The sequence below is a fragment of the Pinus tabuliformis genome, chromosome J (genome assembly GCF_031772625.1).
Source record: "Pinus tabuliformis cultivar Carrire ecotype Pingquan chromosome J, CPIR1, whole genome shotgun sequence".
In the NCBI taxonomy this organism is placed as follows: domain Eukaryota; kingdom Viridiplantae; phylum Streptophyta; class Pinopsida; order Pinales; family Pinaceae; genus Pinus; species Pinus tabuliformis.
This window is the reverse complement of record NC_142295.1, coordinates 559,918,548-559,941,838: the sequence shown is the minus strand read 5'-3', so window position 1 is coordinate 559,941,838 and position 23,291 is coordinate 559,918,548. Positions and strand designations below refer to the sequence as shown.

At 38.6% G+C, this 23,291-nt stretch overlaps 1 protein-coding gene across 1 annotated transcript; it reads right to left on the bottom strand.

Annotated features, from left to right (window-relative positions):
• Window positions 1-12,190: 12,190 nt before the first annotated feature.
• LOC149228239 (uncharacterized) lies at window positions 12,191-13,066 on the bottom strand. The gene has a single exon (XM_089380716.1). It carries the CDS (start codon window positions 13,064-13,066, stop codon window positions 12,191-12,193), a length of 876 nt encoding a protein of 291 aa, XP_089236842.1.
• Between the last annotated feature and the right edge of the window lie 10,225 nt (window positions 13,067-23,291).

The window sequence follows — 23,291 nt, the reverse complement described above, 5'->3', positions numbered from 1 at the left end:
TTTATTTTCTTTTTTCATTTTTTTTCCTTTTCAAAAAAAAGTATCTATAAATGTTATGGATTGGAAGCTATGAAACTTCCAATCACATTGACTTCTCTATTGGTTGTACTAATGAATTCTTCCTTAGACATCCGTTTTTTGTATACCTTCAACCTGTAGCCATTGACAAGCAAGGGAATCCCTTCCTGATCAATGGTCATGATTTGAATAGCTCCATTTTAATGACATTTCTCTATCAGGTATGGGCCTAGCCATCTTTTCATCAGTTTTTCTTTGAAATCCTTGAACCTAGAATCATATAATAATTCCCAATCCCCTTCTTGAAAAACCTTGTCCTTGATATGCCTATCATGCCATACCTTCCTTTGCAATTGTATAACTTCATTGTGTAGGAGGGCCTGCATTCTTAACCCATCCAAGTCATTCAATTGGAGTAGCCTCTCTTGTTGTGATTTGGCAACATCTAAGTCCAATTAGGTTGTGATTCTCAAAATATTATACTCAAACTCAATAGAAAGCATAGTTTTCTTCTATAAACAAGATCATATGGAATGAACCCAGTAGTTGTATTCCAAGTGATGTTATAGGCCCGAGCGGCATCCAATAATATGTATGCCCAATCTCTCATGATGTTTCTCACAACCTTGGTGAGGATGCTCTCCAATGGCTTATATGTAACCTTTACTTGCCCATTTTTCTGAGGGTGATAGGCAATAGATGTTATATGTTTGATATGATGTTTCCTTAGAAGATTCTCAATCAGATGTGATGTGAATTGAGCTCCCCGGTCGATGAATATATCCCTGGGGTACCCAAATTTGTAGAAGATATTTTCCCTTAAGAACTTAGCCACTTTCTCCTCTATTGTTGCCTTGAAAGCCTTTGTCTCAGCCCACTTTGTCAAGTAATTAGTGCACACAATGATGTACTTTTTTTGCCCTAATGGTGGATCAATTGGCCCAATGAAATCCATGCCCCACTTGTCAAATGGCTCCAAGGCCACTTGAGGTTGTAGGGGAATTTCATTCCTAGTGTGGGTTTTCCCATCCTCTGGCATTGATCTCATATGCTAATATACCTTCTTGCATCTTAGTGGAGAGTTTACCAATAATAGCCAGCTTGTAAAGCTTTGAAAGTTGTTCTTTGAGCAGAAAAATGACCTCCACATGGCCCATCATGATAGGCTAAGAGGATGTCAAAGACTTACTCTTCCCTGAAAAATCTCCTTAATATTTTATCTTATTCGAGTTTGAATATATTGCCCCCAATCCAAGTGAAAGGGGTGATTTTCCTTACAATTCTTCTCTTCTCCCTAGATGAAAGATTTTGGGGAAATTTTGTAGTAACTAGGTAGTTGGTTATGTCAGCAAACCATGTAGAGAGAAATGAGATAGAAAATAGGCTCCCGGAAGTTCATCATCAACCATCCCTTCATCACCTGCAGGAAAAGCAAGTCTAGACAAAAAATCTGCAACTACATTTTCTTTTCCTAGCTTGTCAATGACAGTTAAATCAAACCGTTGTAACAATAACAACCATCTAATGGTTCTAGCATTCACATCAGGATTATTCATCAAATATTTAATAGTTGCATGGTTAGTATGCGCAAAAGTTTGGTATCTAGTGATGTAGTGTCTAAATTTGTTTAAGGAGTGTACAACAGAAGAGTTATTTCTCAATTATATTGTAGTTCATTTCATCCTTAGAATTTTTTTTACTAATGAAGTAAATGGCATAATGTAACTTACCATCTATTTGTCCCAAGGCTTCCTCCACAGTGTTTTTGGACACATCAGTATGGATATGGAAAGGCAGAGCCTAATTTGGGCCCCTAAGTATGGGTGCAGTGGTTAATTTCTCTTTCAAAATCTCAAGGACCTCTTGGCAGATTTATCTAATAGAATTTTGAGTCCTTGGCCATCAATCCAAACAATGGTGAAGCCACTTTACTAAAGTCCTTGATAAAACTCCTATAATATCCGACTAATCCCAAGAAAATCTTAACATCCCTATGCTTTGAAGAGTAGGGGCCCTTTTGATGATGACAATCTTGTTTGGGTCCACTTGTATTCCCTCCCGAGATATTGAATGGCCAAGGACAGTCCCTGCATTCAATAAGAATTCACATTTCTCAGGACTAAGCGAGAGGTTCATTTCAATGCATTTCCTCTAGACTTTTCCTAGGTTAGAGAGAGCCTCCAAGAAGTCACACCCATAAGGAGTGAAATCATCCATGTAGATCTCTACAAATTCATGGAAATGCTCTGCAAAGATGCTCAGAACTTCCCTTTGAAAAGTGGCAGGGGCATTGCATAGACTGAAAGGAGGACCCTATAAGAAAAGGTACCCCAAGGACATGTGAACGCAATTTTGTCTTGATCCTCGGGGTTGATCTGGATTTTATTGTAACCACCAAATCCATCCAGGAAAGAGAAGAATGTCTTCCTTGAAAGACCATCTAAACTAGATCAAAGAAGGGCAAATGGAAATGGTCTTTCTTGGTGGACTTGTTCGATTCTCTATAATCCACATAGATCCTCTACTTCCCATTCTTCTTTGGGACCAAAACTATAGGGGAAACCCATTCACTATCTGAGATGGGGTATATGAATCCTGCATCCAACAACTTTTTCAATTCTTCCTTTACTATGTCCTTTAGGGCTGGGTTCATTCTCCTCTAAGGTTGGTGCACAAGTTTTCATCCCTCCTTGATGCAGAAGTGATGAGTACAAACCGAGGGATGCACCCCCTTCATTTCTTTATAGTTCCAAGAAAAAGCATCTAAGTGTTCTCCCGACATCTTGCACAACTTCTCTACGTGGTTGGCTGAGAGAGGGGTTAATCTTTAAGGTTCTAGATGGACCAAATTCTACAACTTTGACATGGGTAGGACTTGGGTCAAATAAGCATAATTCAGTCCAAGGACTACTCTCAAAATCTTTCACAAGATCATCAAGAGGCATGGTATTGGGGGGTTGGTTTTGGAGGATTTGGTCAATGAGGTCATCTTCATCAGGTTTCCCCCCTCCTATAACAACATCTACGGTACAGATTGGATGGGATGTTGTATGATACACTTCATCTTCCTCCTCCTCTTCTAGCCATAGGGGTAATTCATGCTCAATGGATGGCTGATTCGGAGGGTACAATACCAATTTTTTGGACAAATGCCCATTCTTAATGGTCATGTTCCCAGACCTGCAACTAATGTAAGCATCAGTAGTGGCTAACCATGGCCTTCCCAAGATGAGAGGATAACCATTGAATTTGGTTTTGGGCTAGAGAACCAAGAAGTCAGTAGGATACTCCCAGGAGTCAATGGAGACCATTAGATCCTCAACAACTCCCTCAGGATCCACTATGGATCTATTTGCAAGTTGCAGAATAGTAGTGGTGTTTCTTAAGGCTCCTTGGAGGTTTAGTTTTAACATGGTTTCTTTAGTAATCACATTGATGGCAGTCCCAAGATCAATCAGGGTATGAGGGACAATGATGCCATCAATGTGCACATCTACCACTGGACTTCTAGGGTCTAAATATTTTGGACAAATCACTCTCCCAAACATCAAATCAGATAATTTACCAATAAAATTGATGGTGGGGGTGTCTCTTTTTCTCCTCCCAGGGTGTTTGAAACATTTCTCCTTGATAATATTATTATAGATGGGAACATCCTTAATAGCTTGGAGGAGGGGTATTTTAACACACATATTCTTCAATTCTCCCAGAAGTTCAGTCTCTTATGGGGTGTGCTAGTTAGGATGGATCAATCTCTCAAGAAAAGGAGGTGGATTTACTTGAGGGGTACTCTCTTCCTTTTCCTCTTCAATTTCTTCAGGTGGAGATGGAGGTTGGTTATCTAGAAGTACTCTTCCAGACTTGAGGTTGATTTCTTGAATCTTCACAACATAGGAAGTGTAAAATGTCTCTCCACTATAGACCTGTTGTGCTTGCTTGTTATTTGGGTTTGGATTGGGTTGAGTAGGCATTTGAGGTTGCTTGGGTGGAGCAGGATGAGTGAGTTGTGGTTGAGGTGGAGGTGGAGGCAGTAAAGCAGGAGGTTGGTTGAGTTAAGGCCTTCACCCTTGCGATTGGTTATTCCATTGAGGATGTTGAGAAGCATATGGATAAAATGGTTGATTGACAGGTTGGGGAGGATACTAAGGAGAATAAGGCCAAGAAAGAGGTGTGGACACTGATGAATGAGTGGTAGAGTACCAAGGTGGCAAGGGTGCATTTTAGTTGGGATGGTAATAAGAGTAAGATGCACCTTGCATGCCCTGCTAGTATGGTCAAGGTCCTTGAGGCCTCCTTTGATTTATAAAGAAGAGTTGCTCAACCCCACCTTCTGCCCTTTGGTATACAACTTTTAAACTAGGCAAAGAAGGAAATTTATCTGGGGCATGGTTTTCCTCATAGACTGATCAAACCTCTATGACATTTAATGGACATTCATTCTTGGGGTGCCTTTTAGTGCATTTAGGGCAGAAAATAGCTAGGGATCTCTATGATTCCTCTTGTCTCCTCTTGATATGCATGGTATCCATTTATAAAGCAAAGGTATGCAACATTTCACTTATAAACACCTCCAACATGTTCCCAATCTCATTCTTGATGGATGTTTTGGAAGGAGAGGAACTGACCAAGGCTTGACTAGCCCTACCCTTCTTCCTAGCAGCCCTATAGTGATTTTTGAACATTGTTTTGATGTCATCATAAGATAAATAATAGATGTCTCCCCCAAATAGCATGTTGAAGGTTTCCAACATGTCCTCCTTGATCCCTAGGAGAAGAAATAGCTTGAGTGATTCAGGATCAAGGGTGCATTTGGCACTCCTATAACTAAGCTGAAATATCTCCTCATAGTCCTCCAGGGATTCATTAGGTCCAAGAGTCATTCTAAAGATTTCTTCCTTGGTTTCTTTAGACCTACAATATTCCCTGTACTTTTTATTAAAGGCCTTTCGCATTGGAGCCCAGGTACTAATGTTATCCCCAAGCAAACCCCTAAACCAGTGCAAGGTTGCATCCTTAAGGGTAGATGGGAATAAATTCAGCTTTTGGTCATAAATGGCATTGACATAGGTCCTACAGACAACAACAAATTCAAACATAAAAGTATCAGGATCCTCAAAGGTTAAGCCATGGAAGTACGGAAGGGAAGTAGGGCTTATATTCTTCATTCTAGCCTCTCCATTAGTCTCTCTGATAGGGAAAACCTCATTGTTCTTGTTTTTAGCCATGGTTTGGGTAGGTGAAATGTGTTCTTCTTCTTCCCCAATAGGTTCTTCAAAGATCTCAGGTTGTTCACCTAAATGGTCTTCTAAGGTTGTTCACCTAAATGGTCTTCTAACTCCTCTGTAGTTAGACAGGGAAGCTGATAATCATTGAAGAAGAGTGAAGGTTGATTGTTTGAGGGTGTGGGAGTGTTTGATAAGAATTTTCCTTGAGTATCTCTAGTACTACGAGGCATGAAAGAAAAATTTTCTTCTTTTATCTGGTTTTTTCCAAAATAAATGCAAAATATAAAATAATTCGTAAGCAGAAATAAAATCTACCTAGAAACCTCCCTGGAAACGACGCCAAAAAGTGGTGAGCCCTGGTATTGCATCAAGAGTGTTGCAACTCCCAAGGGTTCCTCAACTCTACTTATCAACCTGGGGTTCGTACAAACTTTGAGGTGATAGTGTTATATATACAATAGATTGGATTCAACTCATGCCACCCTCAACTAGGACATTTTATCAATAGTTCTCCAAGACCATTCTTTCTATTGAATTAGAAGGAAATTCACTAATGAAGGTGCAATTCAGAAGCTAGCTCTAATGAAAAAAAGGAAAATGATTTTTAAACCTCAACTTGTAGATTCTATTAACTTGTAAATGCTACTGGATCAATTCATGAAAAGACAAGAGCTACACTACTTGTAGAAAGGGAACTACACTATCTTGCAATCAACCATCTAGCTAGAAAATCCACTTGCAGACAAGAAAATAACCTACCAAATCATAACTCAATATTTCATGTATCATCTATCTAGCTCACACATGCATATAAATCAATGTTCTATTTGTGTTACATCTGTGATAAAGAAACTAATTCTATTATATTTTGCAGTCAAGGAAAATGATGGTTGGAATGGCTTAGGTGCTTCCCTTGATCATGGAGTCAAAAATGGGGGTCAACCTATTTCTAAACTAAGTCAAACTTGCATCATATGTCAAAATAGACAGTGAAATAGACTGCTACAGGCATGCTACAGGACGTTGCTACAGGTGCCCTGTATTGCTACAGGAAGCCCTGTAATGCTATAATAAGGTTGGCAAGAAGGTTTAGGAGGTAGGAATGATGAGTTCAAGGGATGGTAAGGTGGGTGGAGGGAGTGGTAGATGGATGAAAGGTGGCCAACACCACTATCCAAGCTCAACACCTTAGGAAGGTTTGTTTTAAAGTAGGAGAGTTACTCATGGTGACCTAAAGAGGGTGAAGAAGTCCAGATGTTGAAAGGCCCCTTGCCTGCAAATCCAAACAACCCTGCAACATCACATGCACATACTATTTTATCACTGACAAAATGAAACAACTAATAGTGGAAGAGATGAGTTGAATTTAAATACCATCTAATCTATGCCAAAAACTTTCATCTAGTCAATAAATCAACTCTTAAGCTACAGTAAACATATGCAAATGAAGATGACTAATATAGGCCTTCTTCCAAGAAATCATAAACGTAGAATTTTTAGGATGTGATTGTAGATTCTTCCATTCGTGCTCCCATGAGAGAGATGAGATAGAGGTTGCAATCACGTGATTTTTGAGGGGTTATGTTCTAATGAAATGTAGAAAACTAATAAGAAATCTAAGCTAAGGAGAAATACTGATACATAAGAGGGACCTATGCCACTAGGGTTGGTCCCAAACCCAAAAGCCTCAACCCTCTGGAACTAACTCAGTGATTGATCAATAAGAAACTTCTCATTATCATTGCATCAATGTCAAATACATCACATAACTAGTCAAAAATAACAATGTTAAGTGCTTAAGCTTGATATCTTCCTAGCTAGGAAAAAAAATAAAAATTCCTAATGAGCTCTTTGGAATTTTTATTTATACAAGAGGGTAGCTACTAACATCTCCCTATAAAGTAGGTGGATCTTGATATTATTTAACTGCACTTGCTTAGCTAACAATAACCTCGTCCTACTTGGCTGCCAATAACCTCGAGCTGATGAGAGAGAGTGTTGTGATTTTGGCTGATTGAGGGAGTTAAGGAGGTGGACAACCTTCTAGAATCTCTCCTTGTTGTCTACTATGAGCTCCTACATTGAAATCATGTCAATAATCCTCAATTTCCTGCATTTAAACCATATTAGGCCACATGACATAGCAAAACATATTTTATGCCTCTCACTAAGCATAATATAACAAAAATTGTAAACAAATGTGATAAAGAGATAGTTCTAAACTTGGAGGATGACATTATGACCCTTATGATGTACGTATTGATGATCCTCATCAGTGACAGAAGGAGCCAACTTTGCAAGATATGTAGAGGTTTAGCGGTAATTATATATTTTCCATGCTTTTGGCCACAGTGGAGAATTATCAACGTGAATATCTCAGGTGATCAAATGTTCAACCCAAACCCTTCATTCACTATCTTACAATCTGTTAGTAGGAATCTATGCTACTCAAGATTGGCATCGACCTTTCCCTCTGCAAGCACTTGAGTGGGCATAAGCACTTGAGTGGGCATATCAGAGTCATAATTCCCACTCTTCACTAATGGGTTGTGCTAGAGAGCCTAAATCCACAATGTTTGCATGTGATTTCAAGGGAACTTTAGAATATATATTTTATAATCGAACTAATTTAGAGGTAGAGTCATCGTTGGAGCTTATCGATGAGACTGCAGCCGAGTCGAACTTTTCACTTCCTTCGTCTATTTGGTCTATCTTGCAAAGTTTCAGTGGTGCAACTCCTCCTCATAGTGCAGTTCAATTTGACGAAGTCTGCATCAAAATTTGACTCTTCAGCTTTTCAACATGAGGTTTTAAAGGTCGTATTATTTTTCTTGACAAGGTCTTTAAAAATAACACCAATTTTCTTGGCAGAGTATTTAAAAAGAACGACAAAGTCTTTTGTTAAAAAATTGTTAAATTTTTGTGTCACAATAAAACATATATTTTAAATTATCCACTCCATTACACTTTATTCTTTAAAAACGATGTGGAGAGGGTTTATAAAAATATCCAATAAAGAGAGTAAATAGAATCACTGGAAAATTCACATTACATATTCAATTCACATTACCAGGTAGGAATATTTGATTCTTATTCATTTGCTCTCGTATTTACATTACAATATAGGAATATTTGATTCTTATTCATTTCTTGTGAATCTAATAATTATAGATGTTTGAATAGGATGGTAGGATCATATGATTATTATTTTTAAATAAAACATGATTACAACAATGACGTCTATAATACATAAGGCATTAAAGACTTGATAATTAAAGTGATGAGATGAGACCTAATTTAAGGAAAGTTTGCATGGTGAACAAGGTGAACAATCATTCTTATGATGAGGAATTTATATTAGGGAGTAATAAATAGTTAGATATATCATATTTCAATATGCCATGAGCAAAGATGATACTTTCAAATGATAATATATCTAGAAAGATGTTACAACATTTTTTAAAGTTGATGGGTTCATTTAGCATAAAATTGTTGGTGGATATATATTCATTTAGTATGAAATTGTTGGTGGTTTATGATAAGGAATTCATATTAGGAGCTACTATAATATATGTTCTCAACTTGATATCTATAAAGATAGATGGATCATCCATATCCAATTTGTTGTCCATCTACCATAGTAGACTCACTCATTCATATATGATGAGGGGGCCCTTTAGAGCAAAGATTATATCCTTAAATGATAATATATCTAGAAAGATGTTAGGACATTTCTTAAAGTTGATGAATTTATTTAGCATGAAATTGTTGGTGGATATATATATATATATATATATATATATATATATATATATATATTTTCCCGTGGAAAAAGTCGCACTTTCTTTATTGATAAAGAAACTGCATTTTGCAGATGCGTTGCATATACAATATTCAGGCCTGTGCCTGTCAACAACCAAAACCATTTCAACCTGTGTTCTGCCTCATGTGTGAGGCTTTTCATTTAAAAAGTCTATGAAAATATTATGAAGCTCTTCGCAGAGAGCCCTTACTGTGCTGAAATATAAGGAAAATAAAACAATGAATAATTACATATGGTCATTCGAACTATGGATCCAAAAGTGCAAAAAGCAATCACAGTTGTAGATTGTTCATATTCCAAGCTCTATAAACGGCCTATGGTAGTACTGATAGGTGTTGCCATCTCTTTCCTCCACGATCAACCAAGAAGTGTCGTCCTTGTGCGCAGCCTCCTTGGATAAGATGTCAGCGGCTGTGTTGCATTCCCTGTAGATGTGACGGCATGAGAAGACATCAAAATATGTTATGAGTCTGTGAGTTTCATCCAAGATATGTTTTAGAGAGTATGCATTGCAATGAGTTGTTTTGTTTATCCAGTTGCATATGATTTGTGAGTCTCCAAATAGTTGTAAATGATGGCAGTTTTTGGATAATGCAAAAAAGATGAGGTTTTTTTCCACAATGAGCTTTGCAAAGTTGTTAGTCCCCCTTCCCAGTCCCATTTGTATTTTATATACACAAGTTTAAGACAGATGGAGTATAGCCCCCCCTCTGCAACCAACCTCCTGAGTTGATCCATCAAAGTATGCCCATGGATGAGTTGAGTTCATAACTTCCAGTGTTATGTTCCTATGGGTTGGCTGATAGTCCTCTTCGGGTATGGAGCTGTAGTCGGCTAATAGTCTGCTAGTAATGTAGAGCTAGTGGGGGGGTCTTTGAAGAAAAATGGCTTGGTTCCTAGCAATCTAGATGGCCCAACTAATTAGGACCAGGATGTTATTTTGTCTGATAGAGGTAGTTGAGCACCAGTTGTTCCATGCTTCAGAGGGATGAGAACCCTGCCATTTCTTTGCAGAGGAGATCAAACTAAGGAAGCCATTCCATAGTTCTTGTGTGCAAATACATTGGAGAAAGAGGTGGTTGGTATCCTCATTGTCACTTTTGCAGAGATGGCACCAAATGGCCCTGAGAAAGATCTTTTCATCAAGTTGGCCCCAGTCGGGACTTTTTTGTGGAGGATAGACCACATTGGCAATTTAGTTCGAGGGGGCACCTTCAACTTCCACATCTGCTTCCACCACTGTACCAATTCCTGTGGTTTGTGCCTCTCCATCAGCACTTGGTAACCTATCTTGGGGGAGTAAGTACCATGCTTAGCATATGCCCAGATAAGCTCGTCCTCGCCCTCAGTTGTTCTAATGTGAGCCTCTGTCAATGCATTTGTGTAATTACACCATTCCTAATGCTAACATCCGGGATATTCAGATCAATGGCAGTTCTCCAATCTTGCTGAAAGATGGTAGTATGTGCCTCATCTGCGATTTGATTAATGTACATAATGCCATTGGCCTGTAAATGTCCTCTCAGGCCCTCAGTGAGCCTGTGAGTGTTGCCACAGCCCACCCAGGGGTCTGTGCCAATCTGTACCTTTGCCCCTGATCTAATTCTCCATGTCAGGCCACTACGAATGAGCTCCTTAGTGTTGTTGACTGCCTTCTAGATAATAGAGATGTTATTCATCTCGGTGTCTTCCCTGATCCAGGCTTGCACACTTGATGGATGGATGTATTTGGACATTGCTACCTTCGTCCAGAGACTGTTGTTGTTAAGCAGTTGCCACCCTAACTTTGCAGCCAAGGCTTGTGAGAAAGTATCCAACTTCTTAATACCCCATCCTCCCCAGCTCTTTGGTAGGGCCAGTGACTCCCAGCTCGTCCATGCAAAGATTCTCCCTGACTGATTCCCTTTCCACAAGAACTGGCAACATATGTTTTGAAGGCAAGACAAGATGCCTCTGGGGATCCAAGCCAGTGTCATCCAATAAACTGGTGTAGCTTCTAAGATAGCCTTGATGAGTATCAGCCTCCCCACCTTAGAGAGATATTTGTGGTACCAGATTTTGAGCCTCTTCTCCACTTTTGATATGAGCCACGTCCAGTCGGCTATATTTTAGCCAAGGGCTTTTAGCCTATACCCGAGATACCTCAACCGTTCTTCAATTGGCACTTCTGCAAAAGTAAATCTTCTGAGAGAAAATTGGATCTCGTACTGAGAGCATTCGGTGGCCGTAATTGTAGATTTTGCCTCATTTAAGACCATGCCCGTGGCTTTTAGGAAGATGCCGAGGGAACGGTGAAATGAGGTGGTGTCCCCAATTCCCCCATTTAGGAGGATCAATACATCGTCCACAAACAACAAGTGGGTAAGGGTGCAGTCATCTGTAATTTTTATTCCCCTTATTCGCCCTTGTTTTCAATCCTCTCTGATGGTTCGACTGAGACCCTCCATGATAAGAAGGAATAGTAATGGGGAGAGTGGGCATCCTTGCTTCAGTCCTCTTTCCACATGGAAAAATGGGGAGGCTGAGCCATTGATAAGCACGTTGAAGGATACATTCGTGATACAACACAAGATCCATTTGATGAAGGAGTAGGGGAAACCAAGATGGGTTAACAGAATACGAAGGTAGAGCCAGTTTACCCTATCAAAAGCTTTGGACAGGTCGATCTTCAATATCATGCCTTTGAGTTTCCTGGTTTGAACAGAGTGGAGGAGTTCCTGTGCAGTGCCAACGGCCTCGTGGATTTGTCTATTCTGAAGGAAAGCAAACTATTAAGGGGAGATATGGGTGGATAGTATGGGCTTGAGGCGATTAGCAATAATTTTAGCTATGATATTGTATATGCAATTGCACAGAGAGATGGGTCTGAAGTCATCATAGGACAAGGGATTATCAGATTGGGGATGAGGGCTATAAAAATAGAGCTAAAGCTCTCCCACATTCTACCCCTCATTCGGCATTCTTCTATTAGTTGCAGGAGGTCATATCCCATAATGTCGAAAAAGTTGTGTAAAACTTGACAGTCCATCCATCCGGTCTAGGAATCTTATCTTTTTTTAACCATTTGAGGGTTGCTTCCAACTCTCCTAGAGTCACCTCCTTAGTTAGATCCTGCTCCGCTTCCTCATCCATAAATCTGGGGAAAGTCTATGGAATGTGCATGACCTCCGCCAGGGTGGCGATTGAGGTCTCCTTTGTAAATTCCTTTGAAGTGTGCACTTGCTAGAGATGCAAGTCCCCGAAAGGTTTTAACAGAGGTGCCATCCTCTTTCTTGAGCTCCCATATAGTGTTAATCGCCTTTCTCCCATTTGCATGTCTGTGAAAAAACTTAGTGTTTTCATCTCCTTCTTTGAGCCAAATTGCTTGACTACAAAGCCTCCAACACTCCTCTCTGTCTTTCAGTATTTGTGCCCTTTTTTGGAGGAGGGCAGCTAACTTGTCCTTTTGATCTTGAGAGGTAAGTATCCCCTCTGAATCCTCCTCCATTTTAGCTATTCCTTCTTCTGCTAATTTGAGCTGGTGCTCGTCCTGTTCTTTTTTCCTTCTGGCCCACTCTTTTGAAAGCTCCTTCAGGGCATTCATGTTTCGTGCAAACCCTTCTGCAATGAGGCCTTCCGAGCCCACTGGGTGAGCCTTCCAATAGTCACTAACTACCTTCATATAACCAGCATCCTTTAACCATGTGGAGTTGAACTTAAAGGGAGCCTTTGGCTTGTTATGGGCAGTTTGTAATTCCAAATAGATAGGCCTATGATCTGAGACCCCTCCCGAACCAACCCACTGTCTAACATGATAGCCTTTGTTGACCAAAGCTTCACGAATGAGAAAACAATCCAATCTTCTGGCCAAACTGGCCTCTCCAGTTCTATTGTTCCTCCATGTAGGCTGGATCTTTGCTGTGGGAATGTCAATAAGATTGTGGGAGTCCAGTAAATTCTCAAAAAATACCGACAGAGTATCCATTTGTGCATTATGTCCCCAAGACTCCGCGTAACCCATTGAGAAATTTAGATCACCTCCGAGGATGATATTGTCTCCTTGCATGGTGGAGGAGGTGAGTAGATTCCTCCAGAAAACCTCCCGGTCTCAGCAAGGCCCATAGATGTTGAAGAGCCTTAAACAGGATTCCAGGGTCGACGAGTAGATGTCAACGCCCAAATAACCTACCCCTCCCCAGACATTTAACAGCTGTATAGAATGGGTGCAGAAGCCTAATGATATCCCCCTTGATCTGCCCATCACATCCAAGGAGTGAAAAGACCAGTTCGGGAGCCAGGATTCCAGGAGAGGTGTGATGGAACTAGCTGGTCCAAGTGTTTCTTGTAGGAAGATGATGTCCACAGGTTCAGTGGATAACAGTCGTCTCAGGGCTAGTTTTTTCCCAGGGCTAGCCAGCCCCCTACAGTTAAAGGAGAGGATCTTCATGGAGGGAGGGGGGAGGGGGCATCCTCTGCTCTAAGACCCCAAGGGATTTTTGTCTGTCTGCCTGAGGCAATCTCTTCTCCAGCCTGATGTTTAGCCCTGGTGAGCTGGGAAGGTCGACCACGGGGAAGCTTTGGGAGATGAGGGAAGGGAATGATCCCGAAGCCAACTGCATCCTTGCCAAGTGAGCGAAACTTAGAGCGCGTTGGATAGTGGTGGTCCGTGCAGGGGGAGGGCACCTGAGGGGAAAGAGGGAGGGTCTCCGGAAGAGTGGGTTGGGGAGAAGGGTCAGCGGAGGGAGGGGCCACCATGGGGCAATGTAAATTGGGGAAGGGATGCTGTGAGGGAAAGGGTGGGGGGGGGGGGAGGAGGTCAAGGGAGGGGGGAGGGAGCTCATCGAACCGCCCACAGGGTGGGAAGAAATAACATGAGTATGCAATGCAGATACATTAAGATTATCACAAGCAGAGATACCAGAAGGGGAGATAGAAGGAGTCGTACCCACGGTAAAAGCCTCCCTTGAAGCTGCCCAAGCTCTCGTCAACGGTGGAGAGGGTGGCCTGAGTGGAGCTTTTCCCCACTTCTTTTTGGGACTTGGGTCAGCTTCTTCGATTCCCTCGGCTGCATCTTGAACCGGCTATTCCACTGTCGTCTGCGCTTGCTATGTTGGCTTTGAAGGGGTATCATTATGCTGATCATTTTCCCTTGTCCTCTGTCCCCTTTTTATGTTTAGGGGACAATCCCTGTATACATGGCCAACCTTATGGCAACGTCGGCACCTATAGGGCACACCTTCATAGTCCAAGATTTGCTTTCTGTTGAAGTTCCTCCATTGGATAGTGATAAACTCTTGTAGGCCCCCTCGCATATCCATATGTACTAGAATTTGGGCATAAGACATCTTCCCAATAACGAGGTAGGATTTATCTTAGCCCATATACGAACTGAGTGAGTTCCCAATTCTCTTAAAAATATCTTCCGACCAGAAATGTGGGGGAAGCCTTGGCAACCTGACCCAGATTGGTCCTATCCACAGCTGTTTAGATTCCGGATCGAAAAGAGGCGACCATCGCTTCAGGTGGATCGAAGCTTGGTCGAAATGCCAGTATGAGGATAGTACCCAGTTTGTATGGTTTGGCCGAGCAAACCTGAAGGCGAACCAACCTCGCACGAATGTCTGTACAGTGGGTAGATCTACAAGTCGATGGCCCCATACCTTGAACACCCATGCCTTTAGTCTTTTTGCTGAGTACTTCCGACCACGAATCCTTCTGACCAAGACCCTATTCGCGATATCCATAGATTTCGCCAACTATATATCTTCCTCCAACCTCAGGAAAATGTCGTCTATCTTTGATCTGAAGCACTTAGCCTTCTTCCGGGGCCTTACTTCCTCCGATAGTGGCACCCTTGTGTCCAAGTTGCTTCGTGGGTTAGAGAGATCCTCAGGGACAAGGGGAGGGGAAGATTGAGGGACACCAGAGAGGTCCGATGGGCTGTTAGGGTTTCCAGGGAGGGGTTCAGGGCTGTGTGATGAGGACGAAGGTGCTAAATGTGGGGGAGTTGACGAACAATGCAAAATGGAGGAAGGTCCGCTTGTGAGGGGAATGTAAGGAGGGTCAGCCCAAGACTCTGGGAGGTTAGGGTTTAGATAACCCATAACAAACCCTAACAAGGACGGGGAAGCCAGTGAGGTAGAGAGGGATGACTAGGTAGGGGAAATGTCCGACAAGATGACCGGGTAGCCAAACGGCCCTGAGATTGGAGGCAGGTCAGCAATGGCCTTGTTCAGCTCACAACTGAATGGAATGTGGTCTACCCTTTTAGAATGCGGCGATGACGAGACTGATCCTTTCGACAAAGGGTCCTCTGAATAGTCGACAATATTGAGGTCCATTGTTGTTGGGGGTATACTAGCAATAGTTGCCTGTAACCATCAAGGATGGAAAGGTGATAGTGAGGGGGGAGGCGGCCCTAAATGGGGAATCGAGGTAATAGTAAAACCGTCGCTGTAAAACGCAGTAAACCCACCGCAGGCCAAAGAGAGCAGGGTTAATGGAGGGATGGCCGTAGCCCTGAGACCAAACTATGTGGAAACCCCCAAGCCTGCCACTTGCTACACATGTCTACCTCCACATCCGGTCAGCTGTACTCGCCATCGCCGTCATGCTTTAGAGCCATCTCTCATTCCAATTAAAACGATTGCTATATATATATATATAGATATATATATATATATATATATATATATATATATATATATATATATATATATATATATATATATATATATATATATATATATCTATATATATATATATATATATATATATATATATATATATATGAGAAATGTATGGAGAATATACACTATTTAAACTTTAAAACAAGGCCCATTGTTATTACAATAAAGCTCATTATGTCGTTTGTAGAAATTGAATCTAAATAGCAAGGATAATAATTATTTTTCCCAATCATCCAAAATAAACTTAATTGAAAGCCCATTATACTTATTTTATTATTGCATTTTTAAATTTTTAACTTAATATCCTTTAAAATAATAATAATATTAATTAAAATCTTAAATATCATCTAATTGATAACATAGTCTATTTATTGCAAATTCTTCATTCAAATGTTATTTTAAGATTTATGTGAATAAACAATAAAATAAAAATAAACCAATAAATTTTAAGTAAAATTTTTGATATAATCTAATTGATAACATAATTTTACAATTTTCATTCAAAATGTTATTTTAGGATTTACATTAGGTGCAGTTTAACTATTCAAAGTTATTGTTTTTTGCTAGAATTTGATGATAATTTTTTATGATATTGTGAATTTTCGTTGCTTAAAATGCACTTTTGAAAGTAAATGGATTCAAGGCCTTGAAAACCCTAGGGCAGTCACATTACATAAATTACAAAATTTAAACTTACCATTCTCAAAATTTCCATTGGAATTTTGGATGAATAGACGAACTAAGTATTTACATTATTAATAAAATGTGAAAAAAATAAATGGATATAAATAACTTTTCAAAAAAAGTGCGCAAATAAACTCCTATACCACTTGCAATAAAGCATATATCTTTCTTGAGTGCCAACATAAAGACTCTTATAAGGTTATGAAATGTGTCATGGAAAAACAAACAACTTACCATATTATCATTTTATATTTAATAATCATAACCATTAAAAAATCAATCATAATAAAATATTATTAGTCCCTGTTAGTTAGGGACTATAGTTTTTGGTACAAAGTGAATGATTTTTTTTTGTAAGTTCAGCAATGGTGAGGCTACATCATGGTCATGTCCAAGAATAACACCCAAGTAGGGCGAGGAATTGAACCAATGACTTAACATCTATGAGTGCCTTAACAACACACCATATCACTATATATCCAAGAGCTCATGAACACAAAGTGAATTCTTATTGAATTTGTATTAATTACTATTTTTTTGAAACATGTTTTTAAAGTTTTGTAAAATTATATATTACTCTCATTTTTATATATAAAAACATATTGAATATTTTAAATTTATAAATTTAATTTTTGATTGGTTTAACTATTATGGTAGAATTTAATCATTGTAGAGATAATAAATGTGGTCTATAATTTTGGTATAACCCCCAATCAAGACAACTTCCTTGGATTTCCAATTCGAACAAATTTCTACATCATGGATGTCTAATGGTCTATACATCAATAACCTTGGCAACTTCCTTACAAGCATCACATGTAGTTAAGTGTCATTTTATGTTGAATTAATTTTCAGAAGCATCATTATGTGAATATTTATGTTGTTCAAGTATCAAATGCCATGTAAATATCTAAAGATTTCTATGTTCTTACAATGAAACTTAAAATATAGGTGTAATATTTTAATTTTCTTCCACATTGTCCAACATTGTTTTTCGATGGTTAGTTGTTATTACATAGATTTACGTAATATGTCTAAATGTTGCTTCATCTATTCATCTTCCAACATTTTTTTATACTTCTCAATTACATCTAACTCAACACCTATAGAAGCATAAAAAACTTGAAGTTTAATGTAGTCTTCCATTGTTATGCAACCAACTCACAAATAGATAGATCAATGAATTAAAAATTATCCTCTTCGAGGGGGAGACATCTTTTACATTACATAAGTGAACAAATATTTGATGATTCAAATGAAAAAACCTCCTTTCTATATATAGGAGTCTAAGGGATCACAATATAATCAGAGCCTACATAACAATAATAATGTAAGGGCACAACAATAACAATAGTAGGTTTCTATGGGGCACAATAATGACAATATGGGGACTACATGGGAACAACAATAACAATAAGGGGCTACACTAGTATTATAGGGACCTAACATGCCCCTCTCCTTCAAAAAAGTGTTGTCCTCAACACTTGAGTAGTTTTTTTATGATTTTGTATAAAATTCTTGTCCTTTGATGTGGAATCTTCAACGGGTAAGTTCTTCCACTTGATGAGATACTTTGAAATTGATCGATTTCGTAGTTGTCAAGTTCCTTTTTCCATGACTGCTTCAGGTTCCAATGTGATTTTTCCTTCCTTGTCAAGTTCTGGCAATATTGTTTGAACTGGAAGCTTGCCACCTATAACCTTCTTTAAGCATGAAACATGGAAAACTGGGTCAACTTGGGAAGATGTAGGAAGCTCCAATTTGTATTCAATAGTACCAATCTTTTGTAACACCTTGTAAGGACCATAGTACTTTGGTGATAATTTATTATCCTTCTTAGCTTGCTTGAGGGGCCTTTTTATGTATGGTTGTAGCCGTAAAAATACCCAATCACCTACATCAAAACTTTTTTCACTGCGATATTGATTTTCCTATTGTTACATTCAATTATGCACAAAAGTGAGGTTATCCTTTAAGAGTTGGAGAACTTGTTGTTGATGTTCGATGTGATATTCCATTGCTTGAACCTTATAATTGTCTCTTAAATATGATGTGATGGACGGTGGATGATATCCATAAAGTTCCATAAGTGGGGTCATTTTTGTTGTAGTATGCAAGAAAGTGTTATATCACCATTCACTCAGAGGTAACCACTTGACCCATTGTGTTTGCTTATCAGATACAAAGAAACAAATATATCCTTCCAAACATTTGTTCACTATCTCAGTTTTCTAGTAAAAATGGGATCTCTGCCGCTTACAATAATCTTTGGGTTTCCATGTAGCTTTTGAGTTGTTTCCATAAATAGAATAGAAACTATACTGGCTTTAAATGGATGAGATAATGCACATAAGTGTGCATACTTGGTAAGTCTATCAGCTACCACCATGATGACACTCTTTCCTTCGGACTTGGGTAAACATGTGATAAAATACATTGAAACCTCCTCCCAACATTGACATAGAATGGATAAAGGTTGTAACAAACTCAGGGTCTTAATTGTCTCAATTTTATTTTGTTGGAAAACCAAAAATTTCACCACAAAATTTTGAATATCATATTTAAGGCCATCCCAAAAAAATCCTTCTTGACCCTGTGGTAAGTTTTTAAAAATCGTGAGTTCTCTCCTAAGGGAGAGGTGTGCAAATCCAAAATAATATTTTGTTTCAGTTGGGAATTATTACAAAGATATAAGCAATCTTTATACCATAATGAATCATTTTTCCATCTGAATATATCATATGTACTGGGATCTTGTTGAAACTTTTGAATGAGTTTCCACACTTCTTTGTCATTGTTCCATTCATCCCTTGCTTCGGTTATCCAATCTGGTTGGATAATAGAAATGGCACAAAGGCATGCTTCCACATCTTCATATTTTATTGAGAGTGCATTTACAACAACATTTTTATTCCCTTTTATGTAGATGATTTCAAAGTTATAACGCAACATTTTTGTGACCCATTTTTACTACTCTTATGAAGATAATATTTGTTCCAAAAAGTATTTAAGACTATCATAGTTCGTTTTTACCTTAAAGTGTCTTCCCATTAGGTAATTTCGCCATTGCTTTAGTGCATGTAGTATTGCAAACATTTCGTTCTCATAAATAGGTTTGTGTAACTAATTTCCTTTGATTGGACAACTTTCAAAAGAAATGGGTCTTCATTCTTACATTAAAACAACACCAATTCCATTTCATGAGGCATACCATTCCACAATAATTTTTTTTGTGAAGTCTGGTGTTGCTAAGACCGGTGCTTGGCACATTTCCTTTTTAAGATGTTCAAAGGCCTTAGTTGCTTCTGGAGTTCAAGGAAATGCATCTTTCTTCAGTAATGTTGTTAGAGGTGTTGTTATTCTCCCATAATTCTTAACAAACTTGTGATAATACCTTGTCAACCCGAGAAATCCTCGTAGATTCTTTATGGTTGTGTGGATTTTCCATTTCTTAATGGATTTAATTTTTTTAGGGTCTACCTTAAGACCCTCATGAGATACAATATGACCTAGATATTCCACCTCTTGTACTCCAAAGAAACATCTGGAGGTTTTTGTATATAGTTGTGTCTCCTCCAATAGTTTGAGCACCCTTTCAACATGTTGAACATGATCCTTCCAACACTTGTTGTATATTAGTATATCATCAAAAATAGTACCACAATTTTTGTGAGGAAGGGTTTGAAAATGGAATTCATCAAACCTTGAAATGTAGAAGGTGCATTGGTAAGGCCAAAAGGCATGACCAAAATTTCATAATGACCCTCATGAGTTCAAAATGTTGTTTTCATAATGTCTTCAATCTTCATTCTAATTTGATGATATCCTGAACGAAGATCCAACTTGGTGAAGTAAATTTCTCCATGTAATTTGTTTGGCCAAATTAATGTCTTTAAATTGTCAACCAGGGTGCGTAGATTGATGAAGTACAAATGCACTATATGTGTTAGAAGTGATTCCTCATGTTGTTATGTCCCTGTTAGGGTCTAAAATTAAGATTAATATGGAGATGGTGTCGTTGATTATATTAATGTCTCAATCCCTAAAGTTATGAGCTAATTTCTTAAGAGTTAGTTTCTATTGAATTAGTTTATGGATGATATGAGAGTGCTTCTAACTTCTACTTGTGTTAGATTGTTTTGGGGTTTTTGTCTTGAGTCTTTAGGCTACAGCTCTAATTCACTAAGAGAAATCTATTCTATTAGATTGAAAAGAAGTTTTGTCTAAATTAAATTGTTGAGAAGAAACCTCTCACACCTTTACTTACTCAATCTTATTCAAACAAGATATTCTAAGCAGGATCTATACTTATGGAGAAAACACAATTAAACTATTTTAGATAAAAAGAAAATGAAATAACTGTGTTGTACCAGGCAGAAAGCAATTCAAATTGAAAATTAATCTAGGTATAAAGAAGATGAAAGTGCTCATGCATACAACGATTCACTGGTGAACTCATCATACTGCATTTCCCACACAAAAACAGAGTATTCAAAAGAATGGAAAGAAATCGAATTGCATTTGGTTAAATACCTATCACTGTCATAGGGGCCCTCCACAGATCAGTCCATAATCTCCAATCAATGCAACACATACACATGCAAATTCAGTTCTATTTCTTGTAAACAGAATTTAACAAACTGTCTCAAAATTACATCATCCGGCGCGCACCAAATAACAGTGCCGTCATAGTTTTTATAACAAGTATTTAGCATAACAGTCATGAGTAATTTAAGCCTATATGTCTTTGTTCTAACTAACTATATCGCTAAACCTTCGATTTTCTATTCTGAAAGCAAATCAATAAGGTTTTGATGAAACTCAGATTTCGTTTGGGCGACGATCTTGTGGTTGACTTTGGGGTTTGACTGTGATATCCTGCGATCATCTTGATGAACCAGTTCAAGGGGATAGGAAGGGATCCATGATGGGACCATTCCCTATCCATCTGCATACTTCATCGCTGACCTGGAGCTTCTGAACCTTGCAAACAATGGAGACAACTACAGAAATTTGGATTAGCTATGGAAACGAACCAATTCTGCAGCCAATTTCATTCTTTAACAAAACAATAAGGCATATAATCAAACATGAAAAAGAAGACATATCATTACTTACTTTTATCAAAACCTGGTGGATGTGGCATTATTTAGGTAGAAAATGTAGGAAAATAGAGGAAACATAGGCAAAAAGGGGTGTCATTATAAGACAATCTTTGGACTCTACATTCCCCTAGACTAGAGGTTTTATATGTCCTCATACACTTCATCCTTGTCAATCACTTGTGTTTTTTTTTCATCACCTCCAAGTTTCATTGTTTTCCTCTTTTTGGAAGCTACTGGCATCCTAGGTTTTCTCATAAGAATTTTATATTTTAAGCTAATAATCTCTCTTTACATCATCCTATTTTCCTTCTTCAACTTTTTGTTCTTTTTATACCACAAGCTCAAATGGAGGATGAGATTGTCACTTTTTACAATCTGGATCTCACTTTGTGCCTTCAATGCTTGATTCTAATTCTTGAGATACCCGTTCAACATTTCTAATTCAATAATATCCTACTTTAAAATGTTTGTGGTTGAGTGTTCCTGTGGTTCATTTAACTGGTTGCTCCCTTCTCCAGGACTCTGAATTGTTTCCTTGGTTGTTGTCTCCTCTCTTTCCAACAAATCTATATAGTCATATATCTCCTACTGGACAGGGTCAATACCCAGACTATGCACTGGGCTTCTCAGAGTTGAGCTGCAAGGTGGTGATACCCTCAGTGATGATTCTCATGATCCTTTTGGAAGACTTTCAGGGTTTTTAGTTGGCTCGTTTCCCTCAAGATCAATTTACTATGTAGCTTTGGGTATTGTCTGTTGGACTGTACTCAACCCTGTGCTCCTCCTCAGTCCTGAGTTTTGTTTTCCCAGGACCTTCTTTCTTTTAGTTTCTGAGGTTTCTACTTGAGGAAGGGTCCCGATTTGTGGTATTTCTTTTGCTTTTTTGTTAACTTTCTTCCTTTTAATATTCCCTTTCTTCATTCTCTATAATATGTCTACTATGGGCAACTCTTCTTCTGATAATTCTAGGTGAGTTTGGGTTCTTTCTCTTTTATCCCTTCTATGGTTCTCTTCCTTCCTCTGGGGGTCCTACTACTGCTGGCTTTTTCTGGGGATCTTTCTTCAAAATGGTTCCTAACCAAGAAACTCTCCCAGTTATCCCCTATACTCTGAATATGGAACTCAACTAATATCTTTATCAGGCCATGATGATACATGGTGTTTTCTATGCACTGAATTTTCTTTTGAACGTTTGTAGACATTTTCTTGAGACTATTTAAGAGGAAGTAAGGAAGGTTCATCTGGTGATATTCAAGAAAATGCATCATCATTCTAACGTGGTAAAAATACATATACCCAAACCTACCCTCACAGGTGACAAATTTTTGAAGTATAAGCAATAAATTTCTCCATTTTCTCTTAAGGGCTATGCTGGGAATACCTTTCTTGAAGATAGTGGTGTCCATATTTGGATTTTTGTGGAAGACCTTCCAATCCTCTCCATTAATTCCCCCGTTCTTAAACCATTTTTCACCACTCCTTGGTAATTTCGTAGCCTTTGCTATCATGGATTCTATATTGGTGATCTTAATGTCTCCTATTTTAGCTTCAGTTCCATCAAACGAGCGCGCAAATGTCTTGGTCACTTCCCTGTGAAAGTTGTTGAATTTTTTAATGAACTGCAACCATTATTTCTTTTGCAGTAGCTCTTTGATATGAGGGTATCCCTCTGGGAATTTCTTCCCTGTTGGCTCAGTTCAAACAATTAACCCCATTCTAGAGGATGATTTGCCTCAAAAACTGGTTACCTTTGTTATCACTCCAAAAT

Coding starts and splice junctions, on each gene's coding strand:
- LOC149228239 (XM_089380716.1), bottom strand. CDS start 13,066: ATGGGTTACGCGGAGTCTTGGGGACATAATGCACAAATGGATACTCTG.